Source organism: Euleptes europaea, chromosome 12 (genome assembly GCF_029931775.1).
Source record: "Euleptes europaea isolate rEulEur1 chromosome 12, rEulEur1.hap1, whole genome shotgun sequence".
In the NCBI taxonomy this organism is placed as follows: Eukaryota; Metazoa; Chordata; class Lepidosauria; order Squamata; family Sphaerodactylidae; genus Euleptes; species Euleptes europaea.
In genome coordinates this window covers 32,447,460-32,473,171 of record NC_079323.1, presented here as the reverse complement: position 1 = coordinate 32,473,171, position 25,712 = coordinate 32,447,460, and the positions used below count along the sequence as shown (strand labels likewise).

General features: G+C 42.6%; 1 protein-coding gene across 1 annotated transcript in view; it reads right to left on the bottom strand.

Moving 5' to 3' along the window:
* Positions 1-25,712, bottom strand: part of NME7 (NME/NM23 family member 7) — a 99,402-nt gene that overhangs the window by 3,859 nt on the left and 69,831 nt on the right. Inside the window, exon 12 of the mRNA XM_056858168.1 lies at positions 24,203-24,310. Within this exon, the coding sequence (XP_056714146.1) occupies positions 24,203-24,310 (108 nt within the window). The remainder of the gene's footprint in view (positions 1-24,202; positions 24,311-25,712) is intronic.

The window sequence follows — 25,712 nt, the reverse complement described above, 5'->3', positions numbered from 1 at the left end:
CGAAGCGGGGGAGTTCGGACTTCGGCATATCCCGAATCCAGACGGGCCGAATCCGAACTATACCGATTTTTTTTTTCAACAGCCCTACTGCCAAGTAGTCAGTGATACCAAGAAACAAATCAAGACCAGTATCTAAAGGGCAGAATGAACTCTGGCAAAGCCTCGCATGATACTGCGATCCCATCTCATACCTTTCTTTGGACTGCTGAATACTATGCACTCCCATTCACTTTGCACATTGAGAGCTGGGCAAACCTGACCACACTAACAAAGTGATTCCGTAGGACCAATGGCCAGCACCCCCTGACTACCAGTCGTGATCACCTTTTGTCCAATATTTGGCACCCAGATCCTTCCAGCTTTTCAGAGCACTGGTCTTGTCCATTTGTATAACATGGTGCGTTAACCATCTACTGAGAAATTATTTTCTTTCCCACGTGTTGGGGAAATAATTTTCTATATTAAGTTGACGCTTTCTGCTTCCGGCACCTATGGTGACAAATAGTTTTCAACCATTTTCAAAGTATGGCAACAAATGTGCATTCAAACACAGCATTATAAATGGATGGTTATCAGTGAGTAAGTATTACACTCTTAATTTTTTACACTCTTAATTTTTTATTCCAGGAGATGGCAGAATTCCATTCTTGGCCCTCAAGGATTTTTCTCATTGGAAGAGCTACCACACATACAGCCTATTTGAAGTATTATCGAAAGGAGGGGGCTACCTAGAGATACAGCATTTCCAGAAATTTTTAAATCATGGAAAAATGATTGTTCCACGGGAAAAACTAGGAATACTGAGAAATGCAATGCTTACTTTCTTATCAAACATTAACCTATTTTACTCCATTAACATCTTAAAGTCATCCTTTATACCTTAATATATAAAACTGTACTGTTTAGAAGCAGAATGTGATTAGAATGTTGGACTAGGATCTAAGAGACCTAAGCTGAATTCCCACTCTGCTCTGGAGACTCGGTAGGTGACCTGGGCCAGTCACACACTCTCAGCCTAACCTACTTCACAGGGCTGTTGTGAAGATAAAATGGAGGAGAGGACAACGATTTCATCCACTTTGGGACCCTACTGGGGAGAAAGGTAGGGTATGAGTGAAGTAAAACAAGTATTTATGCCTTAGTTTCTACAGCAAAAAAAAAAGTGAGTATATTTCTGGGCATGGAGGAGGAGTCATTGGGGGTGGCGGGGAGGTAGTTGTGAATTTCCTTCATTGTGCAGGGGGTTGGACTAGATGACCCTGGTGGTCCCTTCCAACTCTAGGATTCTACAATTCTACCCTCTATTAGAAGAACAAGCGAGAACTGTCATTTGCTATACCCTATACAACCTTATCTTAATTTTTGTCCTCTGACTCATAAGATAATTAAAGTTGAAAATACAGTAACGTTTTTGTGGTGAAGTTAAGTCTATTATTTGGACAGAAATACTTAACACTGAAAATACTGAGAAATAGTGTGTAATTATACACATTATAGTATAGTATTGTGGACAAAATAAGCCCCTAAAGCAACAAGCATTTCTCCCCACCCACCCCCATCCATATCAAGATTTTAAGTGTATAACTAGTCACCTCAGATTGATTTTGTGAAATTTAATTGCATCAGACAACAAAAGTATGTGTCACAATACACACAGTGCACCATCACATGACCTGCAAGCATGTGCTTACGTCCTGTGGTGTATGCTAGTACCAGCACCCCCTATGCATGTACAGTAAAAATTGACAGTTGCATTTCTTTAATAAAATTATAAAAGTAACAGTTCTGTTGAAAACAGACCACAACATTTTAGCTAAGTTTGTAAGGAAGGAGCTGGAGTAATTTTGTGTCCTAGTACTTTACATGGGCTGGAGTATAAAGCTACCCCCAGTGGGGAAGTCCAATTTTTTTTCTATGATAATGGAAATAAGAAATGTGAATCAATTTTCCTTGTGGAATACCATGCAACATACCGCCAATAATAGTATCCTAAAAGGGCAAAGTGATACAGTCAGTAACTTCTGAATTTTTGCAAGAATACAGATGGAGTAGATAGTTACCACGGGCAACACGTTGTGGATCACAAACAAAAAATGGTTAATGCCTGAGAGAGGAAGAAAGAACGGGTCATCCTACCAAAGATAGGGAAAGGGAGAGAGGAAGGGAATAGTCACTACTTATAAGGATTGGGTTACATCTTTAAAGGAAGAGTCTGACAGAAACCCTGTCTACTGAAAAAGAAAAAGAAGAGGTGGTTTTTATTCTCCGCTTTTCTCTACTATAAGGCTTCTCAAAGTTGCTTACAATCCCCTTCGCTCCCCCCACCCCACAACAGGCATCCTGTGAGATAGGTGGGACTGAGAGAGCTCTGAGAGAACTAGCCCAAGGTCATCCAGCAGGCTTCATGTGGAGGAAGGGGGAATCAAACCTGAGCTGTCTGAGGAAGAGTTAATCGGGGAAGCCCTCTACACCCCAATGTTACTGTCACATGAACTCTGATACTCTTCAAATGAGGACCATCCCACCTTCCTTATCTACTGCCAGAAACATCTTGACTGGTCCTCAGAATTAGATTTAATTTAAGGAAATCAAATTCCTAGATTGTTTCCAATTCTGCAGCAGCCAGAAACTTACCAAAGATCTGCCCACCTGCCTTGTGAAAAGCTCAAAAAGAAGGCCACACAACAATGACTCATACAGGGAAATGAAAACAAGAGTTGCGGCAGAACTTCTCCTAATGAAAATTACTTGCTGTGCTCTCAGTTGCACATTAGGGGCAAACTGCACACTTTGGCTGTACCTCTCCTTACAAACAGACCCATCTTTCTTTGAGCCAGCTGGCTTTGTATGATTAAGATGTGCTTTCATGTTTGCCCAGGAGGCATAGTCTCTAGACATTGCTGGAAGAATTATAGAGCTAGATAAGGGTGAATTAAGAATATCAGCATATCTGGAGGTTTGTGGAGTGACTAGCATTAAATCACGGGTCTTCAACTGAGGGATCAATACCCAAACTGGACCACACTGCCATTTTCAGTTTGTTCAACTTTTTTAAGAAGAAGAAAAAAAGGAGAGAGAAAAAATATATATGGGAAGGAATAGTCAGGATTGTCCCTGGTTAGTATTTAGATGGGAGACCACCAAGGCAGTCCAGGGATGCTACACAGAGGCACGCAATGGCAATCTGTTGCCTTGAAAACCCTACAGAGTTGCCATAAGTTGGCAGCAACGTGAAGGCACTTTACACACAGAGAAGGACTTTCCTTCCCTTTTTAAACAGAAAAAACTGATTGGCACAGAAAACACCATAGAAGAACGAAAAGCAAACCATTTGTATTCTACCCAAGTTTAGAATAGCGTATACTGTAAGATGTGGTGCTAAAATTCTTGATACAGGCACACTAAGGTTGAATTGCACTTAGCCATATTGTGGAAAAGCAATCACAGGTAAGAGCAAGCTATAAAATGACGGGGGAGTACATATCAACCTAACAGAAATCAGCACCATTAGGATCACTCTGCAAAGACAGCATATAAAGCAAGAGGAGGCCTGACTCTTCAGCATCCCCACAATGGCCCGCACTGCAGTCAGTTATTGGGGATGTTTTGGTTTTGTGCGCTGCAGATCCCTATTGAATGATTAAATAAAGTTGGCCCTTTTATTATCCCAGCTCTGGTGTCGGCTCTCATTATTTACGCATCCGCAGACAAAAACAATACAGCGGAGAATGATCCTATTTGCCCTGCAAAGCAAGGCATACTACAGCAGCACTGTCTTAGGGGACCTCAACACACTTCATGCCAGCCACACCGGAGGGGGGAAATTTCCAGTCATCTGTGACTCATGCAGGAGCTGTGCTATCAGAGAAAAAGCTCCATAACTCATTTTCAGTCCAAGACCAGCTACAATCACTCTGTAACAACAACTAAAAATATGCCTGCAATTCAGCGATTGCTATCTCCAGCAAACCATTTGGCGATTTATCACACCGAATCAGGCTTGCAGTGCAATATAATTTTTACCAAGTTGTTATCCCAAGGTCTTTGCATTCCTGAGGTGTCGTTAATCTAAGAACAAATACGAACCAACTGGGAAGCAAAAACTCAGGGCCAGGCCAATACTTTCACCTCAAGTAGCTAGAAAGGAAGAGCTGACCACAAATCCCACAGGCCATTTGCCCAGCCTCGACCTTCTCTTCCAGAAGTGTACATGAGGAAGCACCCCGTACTAATGATCTTGCAGGGTACTTTTGTCTCACGATGTGAGAGAATGAATGTGCATGCGTATGAGCATGCGGGCACGTACACATGAACACAACCCTCACTGTGAATCACAAACGATTTCGATGAGGGGCTATCTTCTCAGGCAGTATGAGGCGGTTCAGCTGTGGGCACCCCCGCACAAAGTGATATTCAGGCTTGACCACCACTAAACCTCAGCAAGTTATCTATTTCAGCATGAGAGCACAGTCCAATTTTTTTCACTTGGGAGTAGGACACAAAAGAATAGAAATCTACCAGAAAGACTGGGCATTTGAGGGGGAAAAATGGCAAATAGTTTCTACTAAATAATTTTGGGTTGATGAATCTATTTGTCTTATGTGACAGGCTTTAACCTTGAATGGTTACCCCCTTAAAACACCAAAAGCAGAACGGCTGCAAGAAAACCAACAGGATAAAGGAGTTTGGAATGCTGAATCCATTTCCGCTATCTGCATCTACAACGTATGTGTGTAAAATGAGCTGCAACTGACTCATGGCGACTTCAAGAAGTTCCACCTCATGGGGTTTTCAAGGCATTAGATGAGCAGAGGCGGTTTGCCATTGTCTTCCCCTGTACAGCAGCCTCAGTCTTCCTTTGTGGTCCCCCCTCCAAGTTCCAAACCTACTATAACGACTAACCTTTAAAATGCAACCCCCCTCCTTGAGATCTGAAGTACTAATGTAGCATTCTATATATAATACAACTGCTGAATTTTGAGATTATATTTCCCAGCACTCCCCGCCTCCTTGCTTTGAACTGGAGCAAAAGGAGCACTTCCTCTGAGGAGATGGAGGAAGAAACTTAAGTGTGGCGGGAAGGAACCAAATGAAAGAATACTGAACTTGAAGAAATAGCCCGAAATTGGGTCTGTGAATAGTAATGTCTTTTGAGTTAGGTTATTGTCCTTCAGACAATTTCTGTGAGCTGCTGAAGCACCAGTGGGAACTCAGAATTTGAGGGAGAATTAAGTTTTAGGCGAAGTATCCACCCCAAAGGCTCAATCCAGTGAATCCAGACCAGAGTCAGGAATGGCTGAAGAGAACTGGGAAGAAGAGAGATGGTCTCACCGATGCTACAAAGAGGTTGTCAGCACCAAGTAGATGGGTTCTTTCCCTCCACCTCAGTTCTCATCTTGCAAATAATACAAAACTAATATATAGCCTAGGGCTGGCTGTTTTGTTGGAACATGCGGAATGAGTTGCAGTATATAAAACCAGTAATAAAAATCACAAATCAAGTAGGATAACTCAGCTAAAAATAGCAAGGAGGCTCCTCTACATTTTGGAAGACCTTAGTAATTCAAGCGCAAGTGGCCAAATAGTTTCAAAGACATGTGGAAATAGATATCCTTTAGGTTGCACTAATAGGATAAAGGAAACTAATCTAACTGGATTTCCGGGAGGTAGGAACTCCCATAGCCTGGAGGAAGCAATGGAAAAGGAACCATCACAAGTACTTTTTATCTTGTTATTTCTTTATCTTAAGATACACATCGCTTAGGGGGGATTTAAAAGTAACAGTAGTGTTACTGTAAAAGAACAATGTTTCTAAAAGTGCAACATTTGTTAAGGATCCAATACGCATTGCTGAAACTTCCAAAGTACCTACATAGATCAGGTACCTTATCTGAGACTGAATTATTGAGACTGAGATGAAAAGAGTTCTTGGGGTTGCAGTGGAAAATATCGATGAAAATGTCAATCCAGTGTGCAGCAACGGTTAAAAAAAAAAGAGAAACCCCATGCCAGGAATTATTAGCAAGAGGGCTGAAAATAAAACAGCCAGTATTGTAATGCCCTTGTATAAAGCTATGGTATGGCCTCATTTGGAACACTGTGTGCCGTTCTGGTTGCTGTATCTTGTAGGATCTTGCAGAGCTGTTCAAGGTACAATGGAGGGCAACCAAGGTGATTACGGCGTTGAAGCACCTTTCCTATGACGAAAGGCTGAAGGGTCTGGGACTTTTCAGTCTAGAAAAAAGATGGCTAAAGGAAGTCATGATAGATAGCTGAAATGGATTCAGCACTCCAAAATCCTTTAGGCATTTATAAAGTTTGCATGGCGTAGAGAAAGTGGATAGAGGGAACTTTTTCTATCTCTCCTATAATACTAGAATTGTTGGAAAATAACTTCAGGACAGACACATAAGGAAATACTTCTTTACTCAATAATGAAATTCACTGCCAGTAGAGGTAGTGATGGCCAAAAGCATCAGACAGCTTTAACAGGGAGTTAGACAGATTCCTGCACGAGAGGTCCATCAATGGCTACTAGCCATGGTTACTGAAGGGAGCTTCCGTATACTGAGATAGCAAACCTCTGAACCAGTGCTAGGAGGCAGCATCAGGGGAGGCCCTTGGCCTCTGTGCCCTGTTGATCAGGCCTTTCAAGGCACCCAGTGGACCACTGGTCTGATCCAGCAGGCTCTACTTAAGTTCTTACATTGTTCCTAGATTCTGCACAAAGACACTGCATGAAAGGGCCTTTGTGGAGGAGTGGGATTTGCAGGCCCTTGGAAGAGATTAGGTTTGTAAAATGATTTTATCTCAAATCCACAGCCAATGTAACATGTTTTGTCATGAATGATAGATCAATGGAACTGTAATAGGAACTGCCGTTCTTTCATTTTAAGTAATTTCGTAGCCGTTCTTTCATTTTAATTTTTTGACTTTTCAAAATAGCAAGTACTAAATAATATTTAGTAACTTCTTAATCATTTTTTATGTTTAATGGTATCTAAAACCCAATATAAGGCAAACTTCATAAGTGTTGAATCTATGAAAGAGTTTGTAAATATTTTATTGCTTCTATGACAAAGGGGCTGAGAGATTAACAAAAACAATTCATTACAGCCAATAACCTAAATCTACATATACACTTACACTATATTTTCATTCTTACATATTTACCTTAATAATGAACAAATGTTTTTTTTTCTTTCATAGGGTTAGTTACTATATTAATAAATCATGTAAAATTCACCATTCACGTGGAAACCAGACAGAAATAACTAAAATTGTGTGAGTCTCTCTCAATATGCTACAATTGCATAAATCAACGGTTAATTGAAGCTTCCAATGCCAATAGTCAAAGAAAAGTGTCCAGCTTGTGGAAAAATAAGGTTTCTTAGCACAACCATCTCTTAGCTGTATCAATTCTTAGCTTTGATTATGTTGCCACTTACCAAATATTCAGTATCCATGATTTTATATTTAAATGTTTTGTATTTTTTCCATTCTGGCTGCTGGTGTATCTATGAAAGCAGGAATGGAGATCTACCCTTTATGTTCCCCCGCCCCCATGATCTTCTAGATAAAAATAAGTCATAACAGAAAAAATACATTTCCCCCTTTTTTACTCCAAATTTAAAGCCATCTGACAAGAGATTATGCCACTTGGTACCGGGCCCCCAGTGAAAGGCTGCATTGCAAAAGCACATGACTGGGCAAAACAATGACTTCTATTAATTATTTAAATGCTCTTTGACAGAGGAAATGTGGTTTGAAGGAAGAGACGGGTGACAAAGGGGGTCAGCTGCTATATCAGATGACCAACTCTCCCAGGGAAAGCTTTCATAAACCGGAACCTCCTCAGAAAATTAAAGAGTTAATTCCATGTTGCCAAAGGCTACTTGCATAGTAGTTCCAAAGTTAATGGGTAACACCACCTCAGAGACCTTTGTTCAGAACGGGACACAAATGAATTCCAGGGAAAGAAAATACATGCTTCTGGCTGTTCTGTGCTTTGCTGAGTTATTTATTTACCCACTATTATATTAATTAAACCACATCACCAAGTTCGGTAAAAAAAAATTAACACATATTTTAATACATTTCTGTTCTGTAATTTTACATTTCCTTTCAGATTTCACGATAGTTCCCACTGCACGCTATTAAACTATTGACGGAAGAACAAAACACAAAGGTTGGAAATGGTAACATGCATCTAAAAACAAAATCCTCGCCGGCTGTCATTAGTGCAAACGTATTTGAAATTTGTATTTAATAATGCGTAACTCTGTATCTCAAGAGCTTGGAGTGAATGACGTAGGCTGGGATCCAAAAAGGACTGCTTATGCCCACCCAAGGGCTTTATAGCAGCCCAGAGGGATTTTTCACTTTGGTTTGAACAGCTGGCCTCCCCGCCATCTCAAAAACTGCTTATGAGGCCCCTCCCTCCATTTCAAAAGCGGTTTGCCGTGGGGCATGGGGGAGCTGCTGCCAGAGAGAAGTCTTCTTGAGTTAGTTTTACAATTTTGTGGATCCTGGCCACACATTGAAAAGGCAATCTCCAAAAGGCCCACAATGGTAATGGAGGAAGACGGCAAATGTTTACAGCAGAGCCATAGCTGGCATTAGACTGTAAGTTCCTCAAGGCAGAGACGGAAGGGAGTAGTCACAAATCCCTTCCGATAGACACCTGCATGTTCCTTGACTAGGGATTAAATTAGAAGCACATTGAATTGAAAAGGACATAAAGGCGAACACTGGACCATCATTGGATATTACCTGAATCTGTAATGGAAAGGTGTTTTTTCCCTGATGTTCCTTGATAGTGTATTTTACAGTGGAGTTAATCTCAGAATGTTATGAATAATGGGCTGAGTCTTTATGATTTGGATGACTGTATTAACATATGCCTTCAGACCAATGTTTTATTGTTCATGTATTCATTATTAACCACCTCGAGCCTTTTTTCGCATCAGTTGCCAGGTTCAATTCAGTGCCTTGGTTATCACCTGCAAAGCCCTTCATGGCCTTGCCCCGCAAATCTGCAGGACAGCCTCTCCTGCTGTGCTCTGCTGTGACAGTTTCACTCATCTCAGCAAGCCTTTTGCAGGTGCCACCAGGCAATGGGGTAAAATTGGCAGCTGCCTGCACATCCATGCATTCTACGTTGTGGCTCCCACCTTGTGGAGTGGCCTGCCTGAGGAGGCCAGGAAGACACCCAAGCTTCTATCGCTAGGGTTGCCCACCTCCAGGTACCAGCTGGAGATCTCCCACTATTACAACAGATCTCCAGCCAATAGAGATCAGTTCACCTGGAGAAAATGGCCGCTTTGGCAATTGGACTCTATGGCATTGAAGTCCCTCCCCTCCCCAAACCCCATCCTCCTCAGGCTCCACCCCAAAAATCTCCACGTATTTCCCAACCTGGAACTGGCAACCCTGTCTATCATCGTGTGACACAGAATTGTTCAGGAGGGCATTTTTATAAAGGGAATAGGGCTGCAGTATAATGAAATGGTTCAGGAGGACACTTCATTAAATGGTTTAGGAGGGCACTTCTTTATTAAAGGAAAAAGATTGTAGTCTGTCCCAATGTTTAGTGTATGTTTATCTTAGTGCATTGCTTTCTATGCTCTGTTTTTGGCATCATTTATTATATACAATGTCTGATACCTTTTCCTTTTGCATGATTCTTTTTAACTTTGTAATCCTGGATAGCCAGATCTCATCAGATCTCGGAAGCTAAGAAATGTTGGCCCTTGTTAGTACTTGGATGGGAGACCACCAAGGAATTCCAAGGTCACTATAACAGAGGCAGGTAATGGCAAACCACCTCTGAACGTCTCTTGCCTTGAAAACCCTACAGGGTCACCACAAGTCAGTTGCGACTTGACAGCAAAAAAATAAAAATAAAAATCCTAGTACCAATGCATCATTTATTGGATGTCTTATGCTATCTGATTATATTGTTTTATATAATGTGATCCATCCTGAGCCTCGGCAAGAAAAGTGGGCTATACAGAAAGCAAACAAATAAAATATTTGAATACACAAATAAAATATATTTAAATATACAAAGAAACCCCCAAAAGGTAAAGACTTCCTCAGCCCTAACCACTGATTTTAACTGCATCACTTACATTCTTCAAAATTATTTCCTGTGTATCTGGCTGTGACATTTCAAATGCTAAGGGACTCAAAATCTTGCAGAGCATAGCCATCTTCACAATACTCAGTGTTTCTTTTCTCCTCTGCCCCCACTTAGATATGTAGAATCTTTTCTTTTAGCCTGATGAATGGCAGGCATCCACCAAAAGCCTGCTCAGTTCTTCTTAATTGCTGCCACTAACTCGATTCAAGAAAATGCCGCATTTCAACCTGACTCTATGCTTCTCAAGTTTCAGGAGATGGGAATGCGATCGGCAAAGTTACAATAATTATCGTCGAATTGTACAGGCTTGTCATTGCTTCCTCTGCTGAACACATCCAAGCGTGCTTTTATTCTCAACCCATTTTTAAAAGTCGAATGCAAAAACCAAAACAAGGACAAGAATTCTCTGTGGGGGAATATGTTTCTCTGTGACGTGCTCTTAAAAAAAAAAGGCATGTTCAGTACTCAGAAAATAAAACCTCATCAACTATATTGTCGAAGGCTTTCACGGTCAGAGTTCATTGGTTCTTGTAGGTTATCCGGGCTGTGTAACCGTGGTCTTGGTATTTTCTTTCCTGACGTTTCGCCAGCAGCTGTGGCAGGCATCTTCAGAGGAGTAACACTGAGGAGACACTGTCCTTCAGTGTTACTCCTCTGAAGATGCCTGCCACAGCTGCTGGCGAAATGTCAGGAAAGAAAATACCAAGACCACGGTTACACAGCCCGGATAACCTACAAGAACTCATCAACTATGTTCATCACTCAGCATGCCTAGATCTTAGCTAAACTAAAATGGACCCAGTATTGTTTTAACCCTATGGCAGGGCTGGTGCATTCATTTAGAATAGAATTCAAGTAAACCAAACAAATTACTGACTATACCACTGCTGATGAGAACAGTCAACAAAATGAAGTGCTCTTTTCTCTCTCTCTCCCCCACTCATGCACAAAAAAAACACATTTCCAATCTGCTGTCTTTCCCATTTTTATAACATGGAACATTACATATGGTTTGCCAGCAATGCTGAAACCACTACTTTCATTTCAGTTTCTTTCTCTAGATTCCGTGCACTGCCCATATATGGAACACTAATCAGGGACCAAATGCCAGATGAGGTACAGAAAAGCACCAGTTCCTTCTTCTATTTCCAGCAGCTGATCACGTGAAACTGACCTGATGTGGGGCACACCCTCAGTTTCTAGGGTCCAAACTCCTGCACTGGTTTGGCTGGGTGCCTTTATACATTTCAAACAACCGTGATCCATTTGGGAAATAGCATGATGTGCTCTGCTGAGCTGCCTCTGCAGGCAAGATAGGCAGTATCACTTTGGAGAAGATGCCTCTAAACAAAGGATAGCTGTGAAATATGCTTCGAATACAATAAAAAACTCCCAGTCTCCTGAAGGACTGAAAACCTGCCATTGTGTTGTTAGGGAGGGCAGAGGACCCGTGCAAACATAGAAGTACTGACTGACAGCTCCTTTGTATGCAGATGTGAATTCCCCGGGCTGTCTCCACATGAGGATTTTTCCCCAGGAGGGACTTTATTGAGGAGCTTACATGCAAAGCTGTGCTCTTTCCAAATACAACTCTTGGAGCTCCTGGTGCTTTCCCTTTGAAGATGGAGATAAGGAAAACCTCCTTGCTCTGACTTCAGAGAAAATGGTGCTATGGCTGCAAGCAGGGCCTGTGTGAAAGCTCTGCCTGCAGACAATCTGGAGAGGGGTTTCTTTTCCTTAATAAGCTGAGTGATGGATCAGCTGCAAGCCACATCTCAGCAGTTGGGGCGAAGGGGGGTTGCTGGACTCCAGAGGACCCAGCAAGATTCTCTCCAGCTTGGCACTTTTCCACTGATGCAACAAGGGGAAGTGGTGGGTGGCATCAGCAGGCAGCAGTATGGGGACTGCAGTGGGTGGATGCTGAACCCTGCCCACTGCAGCTTCCGCAAGCAGCCTGCAAGACAAACGGAAATTAACCTAGCCAGATCAGCGTGTTTAACGTTGCAATCCTAAGAAGAGTTACACCCTTCTAAATCCACTTACTTCAATGGACCTAGAAGGGTGCGACTCTGCTTGCGGTGGCACTGTAAATCACGTCAAAGTTTCATATGTTCGTTCATTTTGAAAACCAGCAGTATGGGAAAGGATCTGTCTAGCAAAAGAGCCTTGGCTACTTACCGTGAAGGCTTCTTCTGCTCAGAGGGACGAAGGGCATCTTCATTATGGGTGTTTCCTTTTCCTCTTATCTCGGGAGGCAGGAACCAAATATTTAAATTTTTCTGACCTCTGAGGGTAAACGCCCCTTGTGATCAGTTAAAGACTTTCCGAGCCTTATATATTTAAGATAGACTGAAGAAACATGTTAGTTATAATTCTATACAAGAAATAAGTTCCTAATAAACATTAACGATGAACCTTTAGGATAACTATAAGTCATGAACCAACAAACAGCATTTAACTTGAATTGAATGTCAACTGGAAGTTAGATGTAACCATGATTACCTGTAATTTTATTTTATTTGTTTTATTTATATTTTACTGACGTCTGGGCGGGCAAGATGCCCTTCGTCCCTCTGAGCAGAAGAAGCCTTCACGGTAAGTAGCCAAGGCTCTTTCTCGCTCAGAGGGAGAAGGGCATCTTCATTATGGGACATACAAGAGCTGTCCCCCGCCCTTGGGAGGGTTAGACGTCCTGAAGTATACTTTGCAGTACTCGTCTGCCTAAGGCGGCATCTGCTGACAAGTATAGATCTAATTTGTAGTGTCTCACAAATGTGGACACCGAGGACCAAGTTGCGGCCTTACATATCTCTTCCATAAAGCACGGCAGTCGAAGGCTGCTGAAGTAGCCGCACTTCTTCCCAAGTGGGCAGTAACGCCCGCAGGAGCAGGTAGGTTACTTATTCTATAAGCCTGTGTTATGTATAAGGTGATGGTCCTACTAATGGATGCCTTGGACATATGCTTGCCCTTGTCAGGTGGTGAGATATGAACGAATAAGGAGTCAGAGTTCCTAATAATTTTAGTAAGATAAATGTAAACAGGTAGTGCCCTTCTTAGGTCTAGCTAGTGCCAGGCCTTCTCCTTAGGATTCTTGGGGTTAGTGCAGAAGATGTAAGCACTATGTCCTGCTCCCTGTGAAACTTGCAGCTACATTTTGTCCTATCTCAGTGATTGGTTCGAATGGTAGTTGTGTGAGTGCTGTCAAAGCTGTGTGCAGGCTCTAGTTGTGAACCTGTGTCTAACAGGAGGAGCTAAATAACTGACGCCCCTTAAAAAGGCTTTTATGTGATGGTGTTTGGTTAAACGGTATCCAGATACCTTGGGTACTATGGTAGCTATAGATGCCAGTTGCCTTTGTAGAGTGCAGGTAGCTAGCCCCAAGCTCTGTCCCTCCTGATGGCTTCCTTGTTGTCAATATGGTAGTGACGGCCACCGGGCTATAACTTAGGGCTATAAGTCATCTCCTTTCAGTGCCCATGCGGTCAGTTTGTACCACCCTGGATTGGGATGGCATATTGGGTCTTGTAGAGGGAGATCTTGTCTGTCTGGAAGTCTCCAATGGTTCTGTATGGACATCTGAATTATAGATGGGAACCACGGTCGTCGCAGCCAATATGGAGCTATGAATCTGACTGATGCTTTTTGAAGTCGTACCTTTCTCAATACCCTTGGAGGGAGGGGGGAAACCCGTACAGTAGGTCGTGTGGCCCTGGTGACATTAAGAGGTCCATTTGTTCCGCCCCCTGTTGACGGTACATGGAATAGTACCTTGGCAGCTGGTGGATGATGCTGGATGCAAACAGATGAATCTGTGGCGTGCCGAATCTCTGAGTATTAAGTTGAAAGACCTCTGGATGTAGAGACCATTCTGCCTCGCTGATGTCCTGTCTGCTGAGCCAGTCTGCTTGTATGTTGACTGTGCCCTGAATATGTTCTGCTGATTTTGATGAGAGGTTGGACTCGGCCCAAGGAAAAATGTAGTCGCTTCTGAGGATCGTCCTGATTTCTAGGGCACTGATGTGAAGATTCTGTTCTTGATGGTCCATGTTGCTTGAGCCATTGTCCCTTGAGTGTGGCTTCCCAACCTGATAGACACGCGTCCGTGAAGATTTGAATTGGTGTTGGACGGAGATACCAACTTCCTTTCGTCAAATTCTGAGACAAACCATCATACTAGTCTTGATCTGACTTCCTCGGTCAGGATGAGATTTCTGTCACTTCTTCCTTGGTATGTCTCTTTGGTACGGCCTTAAGAACCATTGAAGAGGTCTTGCTCGTAAGCGTGCCCCTTGAACTGCGGGAATGCATGCAGACATGTGACCCTTCAGTTTGGTCAGGGACATTAGAGAAGGCGACCGGGAATTAATCACTTTCTTTGCTAGAGATGAAATGTTGTGGATTTTTGTCCACTGGAAGGTATAAGGAGTTTGTCAGTGTGTCTATGACCATCCCCCATCTCTCTCAATCGTTGGGATGGAACTAAGTGGGTCTTTCTGAAGTTGATTATGACCCGTGTTCTGTTAACCTCTTCAGAACTCTCTCTGAATGATCTATGCTCTGCTAGTTTGAGCTTGCGCAAATCAGAATGTCGTCTGAGAAGGGTGCATTCTCACGCCCTCCTTGCGCAGAGATGTGACTGGTGTGTCCAGAACTTTGGTGAATACTCGAGGAGGGGCGATGATAACCCGAATCGTAAGGCCCTGAATTGGAAGAGGTGTCCCTTGTACGGGAACCGAAGGAAACAACAATGTGCCGGGTGTATTAGAATGTAAGAAAATGCTTTTCCCTGAGGACCTGTGTGACTGACTTTAGTGTCTCCATCCTGAAGCGCTTTAATGGGATAATCTGTTCAGAAACTTGAGGTCTAGGATGGCTTTCCATCCGCCGCCTTTGTTGGGAACAGTAAAGAATACTGAATAGACTCCCAATGTATGCTCTAATGGTGACACTGGCTCCATCGCCTTGATGTCTAAGAGGCCTCTGAAGTTCTTTTTTTTGGGGGGGGGAATGTTGGAGATATTACTAGTCGATGTGAAGGAGTGTAAGAAAAACTCTATCTGATAGCCTTGTGAGATAATGTTTGTGACCTAGAGGCCTGGTTGGGAGGTGACCACTGACGGTGTAATAGGCTGAGCCTGCCTTCCACTGACTGGTGGCTGGCGTCACTGTTTGGTTGGGCGGTCGGGTTTATCCCCTTTATTGCCCTGGAAGGTGGAGGATTTTTGGAGATTTATTGAATCGTCCTCCTTTACTAAAGGAGCTGCAATTCTGGTTCCGGTGGTTTCTAGGTTGATCAGGTCTGTATCTTTGAAGTATGTGGTATGCACGAAAGGACATAGAGGGAGTGATCCCTTGGATTCCTTGCTTAGAAACTTGTCTTTGGTCTCCACTGATATGGGGACCAAATTGTCTCCAAGCAAGGTCTTTCCCTGATACAGGAAGCCCATAATAACCAATTTTGATCTATATACTCCGCTTGCCAGGGGCGTACCCAGAGAGCCTTTCTGGCAGCTGAGGCTGTGGCTAGTGTTCTAGCTGCATATGACATGTTATCTAAGGAGGAATCAGCTAGAAAGAATACCACTCTCGAAAACATGGATGACATGGTATCTAAGGTAGAATCAGCTGGAAGGATACCACTCTCAAAAAAAAAAACATGGATGCCCTTCTGGCATCTGATGCTGCGGCTAGTGTCCTAGCTGCATATGGCATGGTATCGAAGTTCGAATCAGTTAGAAAGAATACCACTCTCAAAAAACATGGGTATTCCTGTAAAGGCGTTTCTTTCTTCCTGTGGAAAAAGTTGATATAACTTCCTAGTCCAAATTATTGCCGCTCTGTATACTAGGGCAGATGTGATAGAAGCGCTTGATAGTGAGTGCCAAGACCTCTGAGCATTTATGCCTGCTAACTCTGCCTTCCTATCTGTAGGGTCCCTAATCATGGCAAGGCCATGTAACAAGGTTGAAGGAGTGAAGGCAGTGACAGGTGATTCTACTGAAGGCACTTTTAGAATTTTAGAAGCACCGATAAACCAAATATAAAGGCTTCCTAGAGGCTGTGGAGCATTGTATGGGTGCCATTGGTTTCTCCCGCTCTCCTTTCAACAGAGTTAGAAATAATCAAGCGCTGGCACAAACCTATCTGGAGTCTTTTCTCCCACTCTGAGTCCTCTGAGAGATCAAGAGTAGCTAGGTTTTTATGCCAATGCAGAAGGAAATCTTCTGTGTTAAATACTATAGACAGTCTGGGTACCAATTGGCAATTTTGTGACCGTGAATTAGCTTTCAGCGCTGCTTAGGCTGGCCAGCACTCTTGGTACTACTTGGACTGGTGATCGGCTCACCAGGATCTCAGGCAGAGGTCTTCCACATCACCTACTACCAGAATTGGCCCTCTGCATGCCAATCCGACGCTCTGCCACTGAGCCACAGCCGTTCCCCTGCTTTGGCTGATATTCTGCCCTTTTAGCAATCAGATTACTGTTTGTGGTGCTGGAGGGTGTGATCCCTACGATCCCTGTATGGATGGGGCAGGATAAGGAGGTTGTACTGCCCTTAAGCCATCTGAGAAGGCGTTTTTAATCAGGGCGGAGAGCTCTGCTCTTACAGGAGTAAAACAGGCTGCATCTATGGGGGGGGGGGCGAAGTCACCTTACCGGCAGTCGATGTCTCCGTTGATGCTTCCCGTCCTTGAATAATAATAGGCGAGCCGCCTGAGGACGGAGCATTGCGAGGCAAAAAGGCGAGCCGCCAGCCTCCTTCATTTTCCCCGTTTGTGCAGTGTGGGAGAAGTGGCTATAGCCGCTGTGTTCTCCTGGCTGCTTCCCGCTGCTTCCCGTCCTTGAATAACAATAGGCGAGCCGCCTAAGGACGGAGCACGGCGGGCGAGGCAAAAAGGCGAGTTGCCAGTCTCCTTCATTTCCCCCGTTCATGCTGTGTGGGAGGAGCGGCTACCGCCGCTGTTTTCTCCCGGCCGCTTTCTGTTGCGATCTGGCAGTCGCGTCTTTCAGGCGCGGCAGAGCAGCGTGCGTTTTGCAGCAGGCATTTGGCGCGCTTGTTAGCGGTCGAGCCAAGCCGTTTGTACTTGCCTGCGCCGTTCTTGCCGCTTTTGCCTTTCCCTTTTGAGTTTTGGTCCTCAGGTCACCAGAGTGACTGTCCGAGGGTTCATCTAATTGTAGTGGTAAGGCCACTAGCAGGCTAGGGTCTAAATTGGCAGGCGCTATATAGCTGTCCTGATGCCGATCCGCCATTTTATTTATTTATTTATTTATTTATTTTTGGCGGGAAAAGACCCTTCTGAGGAGAATAGGCAGAAAATTAAGACAGTAAATAGAATTGAGTAGTAGATTAGTTAGGTTAAGTTTAGGTTTGTTAAAATAAGAATATTTTTAGGTCTAATAAGTAAGGTTAAGGTTTCTCTATTATTTCTGTAGCAGAGAGCTGCTAGAAGGCTGCTCTCCCGTTCAAGGCAGGAAATAGAACTGATCACAAGGGGGCGTTTACCCTCAGAGGTCAGAAAAATTTAAATATTTGGTTCCTGCCTCCCGAGATAAGAGGAAAAGGAAACATCCATAATGAAGATGCCCTTCTCCCTCTGAGCGAGAAAATGCCATTCCTTCTTCTCTGCTCCACATCAGTTTTGTGCTCTATCATTGGTTTACTGATACGTTGTGCTTTTATCCTTCTTACAGTGCAAAACTGAGACACACAAAAAAAGCAGGAAACAGCATTTTCTCTCCAGGAGTTTTTGCGGTTTGAATGTGGAGAGGATCAAATAAGGCTGGAGAATTCAATGGCAAAATGGGATGCAGCCCTGGGGTGGAGGAAGTGTTCTATAAGTTACTCACTCTCGAGGAAGAGGATGCCATTTTTTTGGATTGTATCTCACCTTCACTGTGCTGCTTTTATGTTTGTAAATAAAGCAAAAGAGACAAACATGCCATAAGGTTCCAGAGCTCTCCCATTGAAAGGAAACTGAGGATACCTTTACAGATTACCATTCTAGCACGTACATATTACAGATGTAGTATGCATGTGAAGTGAATCCTGTAATGCGCAGTGCATTTACTTTGTTGTAAGCATATCACAACTACCCCAACACATTCAGTAATACATGCTATGTCTGGAAATGTAAATTAGCCTTTGCATGCTTGCAAAAAACACACATAAAAGTAGGCTAATCAGAGATAAAAAGGGATGAAGACAAGATTTTATGTCTTACTTGAATCTCGGCTAATATTTTGCTTAGGATACTGAAATGTCAGGCAGCCTACACCTAAGCATGGCTGCATGTAAGGAAGTCCCACAGAGTTACTGGACTGGGCTTACTCACCTCTTACCAGAGGAACACTGAAAATACATCCCTATTTGTAAAGAAGGATGCAACTACAGTCCCAAAGAGTCAAATGTGAAGATGACACTGGCATGCTGGAAGAACTAATCTGAACAGAGAATTCCATGAGTGATGTTCTATTCTGAGGCTGCCAATCATTTTTTTAAAGACGTAACTTGAACAGGATAAGCTTTAGTAATAAGCAATCTTCCAGAAACATTTTGACCCAACCAACCCCAGCACAATCCTTTAATGCTGCCAAAGCTGCAGCCATGACAGACTGAAGGTTATGAGCAGAGGGACATCAACCCCTGTGTGACCTTTCCTGTTCATACTTTAACTCTGCCTAAACATGTTTAATGCTAAATTCTAACTACACTCAGGGAACGGGAGTCATTTATTTTTATTCATACGTTTGTGGAGTCGCATTCCTACGAAAACGTTCAAGGCAACTTATGAACTATCACCATCTTTCTTGTCTCCTCACGTAAAAGGGAAATTTCTCCCAAGAGCTTTAACAGGCATTTATAGACAACCACTTACCAAGAGGATATTTTTACCATGATCTATCTCTTGGCTAAGCCTGTTGTGTGTACCCCTGTGATATGAACATTAGCACTTTCCTGCTTCTCCAGATTTCTGATCAAGTGAAGATGTGTGGTAAAATTGTCCTCTCCATTAACCAAAGATGTTTCAGCCAAGCAGCTTACCAAGTGGCTGTAGTTCCACTGAGGTAAACTGCCACCACCGTGGTAGTCCATTTTCACCCAGTACTGCTGGGTCAAGGGCACTGGAAACTCGGTCTAACCTCTGAGGTTATGCAATCCCATCTGCTGCACAGCTTTTGCCCCAGAGGGGAAATATTCAAGAACGCACGTGGCTTTCTCCCCACCACCACAGCCATGAATGATCCATGTTTGCTTTGCCACAACAATCTATTCTTGTGTCACAACAGCTGTGCTGACAAAGAAACAGGTTTGAAATGCTAGCTTACTCCAGGACGGCAAACCTCTCTTCATTCTATACACATTCACAGTATACACACCCAGTACAACAACTACTGATGGTTGTTGGTATACTGGAAACATTTCTCCTAGTGAAAAATATGCTGCCAAAGGCTTGAACAAGACTCTATCTGTCATGGAGCAGCTGTTGAAGCAGGTGGAAGGGGAAAACTCCATGCTGCGCACACCCAATGGGTATCACTCAGCTGATGAGACTGTGCCAGATGACTTAAATCCTACTGTGGAGGGTTTTTTCCTTATAAAAATCACTTTAAGTGCTTTCCCATTTATCAGTTTTCTCCTTTCAGAGCATAAAATCCAGCCTCTCTTACCTGCCACAACTACTTGGTTCACAGTCATGGGTTTTCAATGAATCGCATTGCACGTGTATGAGACATGAGGAATTTCAAGTCCAATCACACTGTTTTTATTTGGTAGAGTGGGGGCACATGGTCTGCTGACTCTCTAAAGCAAGGGTTTCCAACCTTTTTGAGCCTGTGGGCACCTCTGCAATTCTGACAAAGGGTCACAATCACAAAAATGGGTGCCGCAGGAGGCAGAGCCAGCCACAAAATGTCAGTGATCAAGGTTATATACAAGTCTAATAGTAACTCTTCACCATTTCAGGCAGGAGCTCTATTTAACAAGATGCCGTTTAATCTGCAGAGCCAATCAGAAGCCCTGCTGGGGGAAATCTCCACCTAGCCCCACCCACTTGTTAAAAATACTTGGTGGGCGACAGGAAATGTGTCGGCGGGCACCACTTTGGAGACCCCTGCTGTAAAGAGAACTGAACTGAAATCTATCCAAGTAGATTTTACAGGACTCTGGGTTTGTTAAAACTATTTATTGAGTTTAATAAGGGACGACTGTCATAAACCAATGCCCCACTATATTGGCGGGGTGTCAGGCATATCAAGAAAACCACAGCTGACTCAGTGTGCTTATAATGTAAAGGAATGCTGTTAAACCAGCGGCAGAGCTGTCACAATACAATTTGTTTCCTTCTGTGGTAGGAGACAGGATATGAAAGCAGAAATTGTATTTGCCCAGACTGATTTTAAGTCGCAAAAAGATCTTTCATAGTGAAAAACCACAAAATTACCGTTTTACCATGGCTGCTATGAACAAGCCATCAACTTTTGAACTCAATGCCTTTTTAAATAATCAGGCTTTTAACAAGAAACTTTTTAAAAGAAACAATGCAATCACAAAATAGAGAGTTTCTGAGTTCCACAGAACTCTTTGCCAAGCTAGATATTGACTACAAAAAATAAAAAAAGAGAGAAGATGTTTCAATACATGATAGGAAAGAAATTCCAAGCCTGCACCTCTCAGAAGTCTTGAACAAGAATGTAGGAGATATTGCAGATTTAATTAAGTTACCTGGTGCTGGGGCAAAACACACACACATACAAAATGGCTATTCCCTTTAGAAAATATAAACACCAGAAGTAACTACATTTGCTGTTATCACACAAACTGACACTGATATATAGCTACAGCCTTTGATTCAGCATTATGAAAAGGACTTCCCAATAGGCATAATATCTTTTACTCTTTCCTAAAGCAACAGAAACCACCCTATACTTCAAATTTTATGAATGAAAATGGGCTTATTCATTCTGTGGCCAGTGGCATTTTAAATTACTTCCTCTCATTCCTGGCTCAAGTGAGTCATATGAAAGTTATTTATTAACTGCATAGTGCTCGGTGAAATCATTTTCAGAAACAAGCCAAAAGTTCAGGGTCAAACTACAATGAGTGATTGACAGTGAACTGCTTAAAAAATTAAGGCACCTTCTTCCTTTGATTCAAAAAATAAGAGCTTAATTTTAACAAAAGAGAAGAAAAATCATGTGCTAGAAATCTGCTGGTCTGTACTTCAGAATGCAGATTGTGCATTATACATTCAAAAGCTAGTGTGCCCAAAACCTCAAACACAGGAAACATGCATGTCATGAGGAAAAGTTAGGCTAGGCTAGGCCCCCTTTTCCTGCCTTCAAAAGCAAAAGCCACACAACACCTTTGATTAGGACCAACCAAGATGAGACAAAACAGTGCACAAGCTTTTGAATTCTCTAGAATTCTTCATCAGGTTGGATATTACAAAAATAAGAAAGGGAGGGGAGAATCCTCTGCAAAAACCTGAGCAGGTATGCAGATTTAAATGGGTGCTGAAGTCAGGTTGCGACCCTAGTACACTGGCATCCTGGTATTAGAGAGATATTGGAACTGTCTTCCAGGTTTTGTATTTCAACTGGGATGACTCCATTTTTACTTCTTTCTCCTAGAATGCCATGGGTGCAAACTGACACCAGTACCATTTTAAATTTCCCCTGAAGTTTTATGATTTCTACTTTTCGATGCTGTTAATTTTTATTAAGTCAGTTTTAACCTTCTAGTTATAGGTAGGGATGCTCAAACACCCACTAGTCTGCCTCGTGTGCTGCTTTCTGGTTGTAAATAGGGAGCCAGTTCTTCTTCACGCAGCTTGGCTGTTTGCAAAACAGCTTGACCCTGTTCAACAGGTTACTTTTCAAGTATTAATACAGTGCAATCAACAGTATTTTATGTATGTGCATTACCGCACAGCACAGACACAGCTTTTCCCTTCCCATACAGATGTGTTATCACTGCTCAGCAGCCAATCATATAAACAGTGAAGAAACTAATTGATTAGCCCATGACTATAAATCAGTATTGTAGTTTTAAAAAATCTTGGCGCATTGGTGTTTGTTTAACCTCAACAGTAACATAGGCTTATTTCATGCATGCTAATCCACAGCCTTATGGAGGTCACAGTACTTACTCTACACATGGTTTAATTACTGGACCTGACCATCCATGATCCTGGGGGGAAACTGGTTTCACCTACGGCACAGATGCAAAAGCAGCTTGCAAGGCAAAAGGAAGTGAAATGCAACTGAACCACTACAGCTACTGTATAGCCACAAAGCTGTTCAACAGCTGCTCAAGACCAACTGATGTGAGGAGACTTGAGGCCTGGCTCATCAATGTCGGCAGCTGTCAAACTCACTGTGTGCACCTACTATGCTTGTCCACTGCAAAATTAATGGCATTCCTCGTTATAAATCTGAGTTCAGGATTTTTCATGATATACCTGGCCTACCTGTGACTAATGAATACTAGGTTTGGTCCACACATAATACTGAAGTTCTTTGGCTCTTTCTATAAGATAATTAACAAGGCTTCCTTAAAGGCCAAGTGATCAACTGTGATGGTGGTTAACTATCAAAATTTGAACACTGCAGGGGAGGGGGTGTCAAGGAAGTGGACTAAAGTATGTGGTAAGAGTATAAGCAAGAAAAAACTCTGTATGCCTCCCAGTACAAAGTTCCACAAGGGAAGTGGGAGTTTGTGATTGCCTATTTCAGCGCACTGTGGTGCCCTTGAGACAAACAGCAAGCTAATTTTGGTTGGGTAAAAGTAGGAACTGAATTTCAACACTGAACCCAATATCCATAACAAAGGGCTGGATCTAAAGATCTGCTCGTGCACGAATCTTTGGTTCACAACAGGCATCTCCCCATTCATGGAAGGAGTCCTGCCTGAACCAAAGGACTCCTGTGGATCCAACCCAAAGTTACTTAGATAGAAGCAACTGTTCATATTAATAACATACTTGCCAGTGAATTTCACTATATTGTCTAAAGGGCACAAAGATGGAGAGTACCAGGTTCGCATTCTAGCAGCGGGATTGTGCATAATTTTTTGTTTACGCCAGAGAAACCGAAGATAGCATTCTGTATTTCATTACATTATTCATGTGACACTGATAAGACATCCATTGCCAGTGCTGAGGAAGGTCTAATTGCCATATGAGAAGTAACTGATACATAAAGAGCTCAGCCGGCATTAAAGCTACGTCGACAGATGAAAGAATCACGGAAAGGCAATGACTCTTCATGCCTACATTATTGAAAGGAACACAGAGGAAAAGGCTCAGGATGTTTGCAATCTGGCATGCAGTCACTCAACCTACATTAAAACAATCATGCTTTTTTCTTGGAACAAACCATCGTGCGTGCTCATTTGCTGGGCAGGCGGGGGAGTGGCCAACCACACATAGCACTTCTTTGAATTGGGACTACCAAGTACTAATTTACTTTGAAGCTCTAAAACAGCTTGGAAATAAAACCTCGGAAATAAAAGAACTTTGCGAAAGAATACTTCTAGTAATTGCTAGGATTCAGAATTCTTTTCCACTTACTTCAGTCATCTCTTGTTCGGTTAGGTTGCAGCAAAAATTACATCAGTCAAATGCACAAGAATTCCCTATCCTGTCTGAGTCACTTAAAAAAAAATCATGTATCACCAGAAGTGGGTTTAGACTGTAAACTCCTTTTCAACTTACAAAAGGCATTTCTGTCTTGGAGTGGGGGATTTGGTAATCCTGCCTTCTTGTTGCGGACACCTACTCTGCCCCCCAGTGATGTGCCTGGGACGCTACTAACCCCTGGAAACAAAAGGGGGCGAGAGGGTGTCATGGCAGATTGCAGTGCAGCAGGAAGAGGGAGGCTGGGAACTTCTCTTCCATGAGTTCTGTGATGCTCACCTAAGTTGGAAACCAAGCCTTAAATTCTGATTTTGCTTAGAAATGTCCCACCAACTATTAAAACACACACAACTCTAAACATTAAAACTATTTAAAAAAACACTCACGATAGCCTAAAGATGCATCATGCAGCCTTACCTCCAAAAGTCCATCTTCTGGAAGATCTGTGCAGTGGACAGCATTCTGGATCTTGTTTTTGCCATAGGTAGCACGGATTGTGTCGGGGCGGAGGTGACGGGCTATTTCCTGTGCATCATAAAAATGAGAATGAACCAACAGTTTTTGTTATAAGAAATACAAATAGCAGTCAGTTAGAAGCAACGTGTTTGTATGAGGGATACTCTATACATAGCATTGACCAGAAACAAGAGTGCCAAGTCCTGATTTGACTTTTGTACATGTAGAGGTGTAAACAGTAATGTAAAGACTGAGACTGTTTGCCGTTGCGTCTGCTTGCTTGCACCATTTTTGCTTGTTCTGTAGATATTGTTGCTTGTCCTTGTTGTCATTTGTCAACGTGTACACTATTGTAATTATCATTCATTTTGTTCTTGTTACATTGTCATTCTATCTGTTTGATACTTCATTACACTTGTACCATTGTTTGCAGAGCCGACTACTGTTTGTTATTACAACCTCCAGGTAGTAGCTGGAGATCTCCTGCTATTACAACTGATCTCCAGCCGATAGAGTTCACCTGGAGAAAATGGCCGCTTTGGCAATTGGACTCTATTGCATTGAAGTCCCTCCCCAAACCCTCCCCTCCTCAGGCTCCACCCCAAAAACCTCCCGCCGGTGGCAAAGAGGGACCTGGCAACCCAATTATAGCTGCTGCTATAACCCCTAAAATACAGGTCGGTCAGTTTTCACTCTGTTTAGTGGCACTGCAATGAAGCCTGCAAATGCCCATATCCCCTGCAGCTACGTTCAATTGTCTCTCATGTCCCTGTTTAACAAGTGTTGTCACATTAGTAAAGGACGGAGAGCATCAACCAGTCAGCAAGCTTCATGATAAAGTGTAACACAAGGTTTGCATTGCTTTCAAACACAGGTTAGTGTTGCTCAGTTTCACCAGGTGTTAAAGTTCCTAAATTCTTCACTTTCATCTTCTTAGTTGAAATAGAAGCCTCAAAGTTTAGTAACAGGTAATACCAACGAAGCTGAGTGGCAAAATCATGAATCTTTTAATGCTTCACTTTGGCAAGCTAGTCATATAAAAACTCTGCAGACTGATGTGCTTCCTTTTTTGTACATGTTCCTTACAAATGACATTTGTAAATATCTGACACCCACTTCCAAAAACATCAGGTCTGATATATATCCAATTTGTTTCCAAGTGTAACAGTGTGAGAGAGGGATTATCATCCAGCATGAAAATCAATGGGAAACTCTATTTCCCTGAATTCTGAAAGTATGCTAAGCATGCTGCTCCATCTCATGGCTCTAATACTGGGAAAAGATTTTTTTCCCCCAGAGGCTTCAAGGTGACTGCAAAGAATGTTCATAGATTAACAAGTATACAACATGTTAATACAATTTTAATAATTTTGTGAGGTTGTGTGTAAATCGTTGACCACAGATAACAATAAAATCGATAAAACGATAAAAATCGTTGACCACAGATAACAATGAAACAAAAGAAACATGC